This window comes from Mesitornis unicolor, unplaced genomic scaffold (assembly GCF_000695765.1).
Source record: "Mesitornis unicolor isolate BGI_N332 unplaced genomic scaffold, ASM69576v1 scaffold22825, whole genome shotgun sequence".
Lineage (NCBI taxonomy): Eukaryota > Metazoa > Chordata > Aves > Mesitornithiformes > Mesitornithidae > Mesitornis > Mesitornis unicolor.
The window spans coordinates 1-4,129 of NW_010185132.1; the positions used below are offsets into that span (position 1 = coordinate 1).

The 4,129-nt window shown below is 46.9% G+C and overlaps 1 protein-coding gene across 1 annotated transcript; it reads left to right on the forward strand.

Moving 5' to 3' along the window:
* Positions 1 to 57: 57 nt before the first annotated feature.
* On the forward strand, positions 58 to 1,993 carry LOC104540836 (LIM/homeobox protein Lhx3; the record flags this gene model as incomplete). The annotated part of the gene is made up of 2 exons (XM_010184739.1): positions 58 to 229; positions 1,569 to 1,993. Coding segments are annotated over 2 exons (591 nt in total), but the record flags the coding sequence as incomplete, so codon positions are not given.
* Positions 1,994 to 4,129: the final 2,136 nt, after the last annotated feature.

A 4,129-nucleotide genomic window follows, 5' to 3' on the forward strand; every position in this document is an offset into this window, starting at 1 on the left:
GGCGGAACAGGAGCCGGCCCCGCAGAGAGGGAGCTTCCCGGCCTCCCCTCCTTGCAGGTCTGGTTCCAGAACCGCAGGGCCAAGGAGAAAAGGCTGAAGAAGGACGCGGGGAGGCAGCGATGGGGTCAGTACTTCAGGAACATGAAGCGGTCCCGGGGGACCTCCAAGTCCGACAAGGACAGCATCCAGGAGGAGGGGCCCGACAGCGATGCCGAGGTCTCTTTCACAGGTTGGTCCCTGGAGCCCCTCTCCTAGCCGCGGCTTTGCCCAGAACGGTCCATGCCCAGGCTCCTTTCATCCCCTCGCTGCCACGTTAATAATTTTTAGTCATAATACAATGAGAAGTGCAGAGCTGCGCGGTTTACCGCGGTGCGGCCCCGACTGCCCGGTCCTGGCTGCTGGGGGAAGGCGGAGCCGCAGCAGTGGGGAGCAGCAGGGGCTGAGGAGCTGCAGGGGAAACTCCGCTCCCCCTCCGAGGGGGCCGTGACCCCTCCAAAAAGGTGCAGGGGGAGCAGGGAGAGCTCCCCGGGCAGGCGCTGCCGGTGTTAAGAGCCACTGCTCCTACACAGCCTTTTCAAGGGACTCTTGGAAATACAAAAAAATAGACTCCAGAATCACTGGAAAAGTATAAATCACTCGGGAAAAAAGTGTGAAAAAGCATGTGCCTCTGTGTGTGTGTCAGTTTTAGGAATACAGGAGAGAAGCTGAAATGGAAAACTGTGTCCATATTTACACAGGCAGGTGTCTATAATGCGCGGCTGTTTGTACACAGGCAGTTTTGCATCTTAGCTGCTCGCCCGTGTTCCTAAAAATGATTTGATTTTCAAGTCTGTTTATTCACTCTGTGCACCAGCGCCATTAAATATGAATATACTATAAATAATAACTAAAAAATGTTGAACAATTCTTGATCGCTTGATGCCACAAACAGGTTTGTATCCCAGGCAACAGAGCAGCTCTCGCTGACCGTAAAGCCCCTAACGAATACAGAAGAATTTTACTGGTAACTTAAAAAACGTTTTTCATTTTTTCAGAAGTGTTTTTAAGTCATACAAATACATTTCATTAGCCTGTTCCTGAGCAGACAAATACTGCTGAGATTTAATATTTTTTTTCTGAGCAATGGAGAGTTTTTTCTTGCATCAATGAGTGTTCACGTTGCTCCTAAAAATGATTCAAAATGAATTCAAATGAATCAAAATTCAAAATACATCTCAAAGCCAAATAGAAATGCAGAACAAAAAGGTGGAAAGTAATTGAAGTCGCATTCCTCTTTAAAGGATTATTTTTAAATCTCAGTCTTATGTTTTAATAGGTACTTGTCATGCATATTTTTAAAATTCAAAATGTATTAGATGTTTGTACTCGGAAAAAAATAATAATCCCATGGCCTTCCATGAAGATCCATCATCAAAGATGGGAATAATAAGGAATTACAAGTGGCAAGCACTCTGCTCAGCTCCCATCCATGTCATCTATTTATACACAGAGCCTGCGGGAGTTCCTGTGTGACCGCTGCCAGCCGTGACCATTGCTCTCCCAGTAAAACCAGTCTGTTTCCCTTTCAGATGAGCCCTCTATGTCCGAGATGAGCCATTCCAATGGGATTTACAGCAATCTCAACGAAGCATCCCCTGCTCTGGGGAGACAGGCTGGGACCAACGGGAGCTTCGCTCTGGATCACAGCGGCATCCCAGCTCAGGACCAGTACCACGACCTGCGATCCAACAGCCCCTATGGGATACCCCAGTCACCGGCTTCCTTGCAAGCACTGCCAGGCCACCAGCCTTTAATCTCCAGCTTGGTTTACCCAGACAACGGCTTGGGCATCATGGGACAAAGCGGACAAGGGGTGCCCCCGTCCATGAGGGTCCTGGCTGGGAATGGACCAAGCTCCGACCTCTCCACTGGGAGCAGTGGGGGGTACCCAGATTTCCCTGCCAGCCCAGCCTCTTGGCTGGATGAAGTCGACCACGCTCAGTTTTGATACAGGGTCCACCACAGCGCAGTGGGAAGAGAAAGGACTTGAGGTTCTTCAACATCATCTGCTCTTGGAAATAAAGGAGAGACAGAGCGTGGCTGCAGAGCAGGACAGGGAAGTGTCACGACATGGAGAGAGCAGACGCACTTTTGGAGGGTGACTCAGGCGTTGGCAGAGGACGGTGGGCAAAGGCGGTGGCATCGCAGCGATCCAGAGTGTCCAACCAAAACTGCTTGTTGTGTCTTTAGTGACCACCGAGACTCGTGCTTTACAGAGTTGATATAAGGTACTTTGCTTTCTGTTGTCAGTGCACTCTCCAAAGCAAGGACTTGCTTCACCGCCCATCCACACCGAAACCTTTTAAAGAGAAAATAAAGTCCTCATCCACGGTAAAAGGTGTGACAATGTCTATATTTCTATAGGAGAAATGTTAATAGTGAATCACTTCAGAAACCCATGGTAGAAAACTCTGTTCTTCCAGCAGATTTTTTAAAAAGCGCACCGATGCGGTATGTTTCATTTTATTTTGAATTTACATTAACTTTTCTAAAATGAAATGCTTTTTAATATGCCAACCACCTACCCACAACCCTTTTCTTTTGTAAAACGAAAATCATATGTTAATTCTGCTTCTCATCTTCTTAATTTGTAGATTGCTAGTTTTATTCTTCCACACAAGCATTAAACCGTGAATAGATGTATTTATTACCAAATAACTACACTTTTATCACGAGGTCAAAAGGTGATTTTTGTCTTGACCCGGGAACACAAGCGGCTCTGGGTTGTGAATTTTATGCTTTTCTTTCAAATTCCTTTGCAACAGTTTTACTGCAAAGTGTCTCCAAAAATCACCCTGATGTATTGTTGCCAAATACCTTCTCGGGGCGTGGGGGGGCAGATCTCGGCAGCGGGTTGTGGTCAGTTTAGTTCCCAAAAGCCATTCCCCCGGCAATGTGTATTTCTGCAGATATAGTGTGAGCTGGTTGTGAGGAAAGGCAAGACGATGTGTATATTGTTATCTGTACAAAATACTGAATTAACTGTAGATTATGTGAATGTCCAGTGTCTTTTATTTATATTCTCGCTTTCTCTCTGATGATCAAATATGTCAAGATTACAAATAAATTTGTCACCTAAACTTTAAACAATCTTTTGCTAAATTCACATCAAAAGCATAAATACAGGTAAATACAATATCTGAAAGGAAAAGCCCTCAAAACTCGGTGCCATGACTCAACAAAGTGTTGAAATGCACTTTCCCCTTTAAATACAGGAGCAACCCCACTGATGTAAAAATGCTTTGATAAGCAGCAACAAAAAATGGCAGTTTTGGAGGCTGGCAATTCTTGGCCAGTACTGCCAATTCTTAAACAGTATTGCATTGACAGCCTCAGATTATGGTCAAGGTATTTTGGATGGGTCATGGTTATTTTTCAGCATATACAAATATGTAAGGCAGAAATCTGTGCTGATAAAGCAATAGAAAACAGCAGAATTGGACATGGGCTGTCTTCGGACAGAAATTCGCACACATGAAACACTAAAAGTCACATATTGGAATATTTCAAAGAGAAATCAAAAAGAAAAGAAAAAAAGACCTTAAGGAAGGAATGAAGCTTGACCGACCACGTGCAGACCATTGTGTGTGTTTGCACACAGGAGAGATGCGGGCATGGGCTGCAGCCACGCTTCTCAGAGCAGCGTGAAGCCCCCTTGCTGAGCTCTCTGAGTTAGGAATCAATTAGGGGGAAACTTTTTGAAGGATGGGGGCTCTGAGCCTCTCATCCCTCTGGGAAGTGGGGGAATATTTGTACTGGGATTGTCTGTGTACCCAGTGCCTTTGGCCATGTGTGAACTGGGGCCAGCAGCACCTGGGCAGGGAGGCAGCGCTGGGGGGGTGATGCAGCCCCACGGGTGATACTGGCGCACAGCTGTCCTGGGCTTTGCAGGGGACCCTGGGGCAGATCTGTGCTGTCCCTGGAGGCTGCCAGCACCCGACATGGCACACGTCGCCCCAGGGACTCACCAGATGTCAGATGGTGACACCTGGGAAGCCCAGGCTTTTTATCCCTCACCTTTTCTGAAGGACACATCACCCGTGTCCTTGTCGCTAGGCTCTAGCTGTAATCACCCATGCTGTTTTTGCAG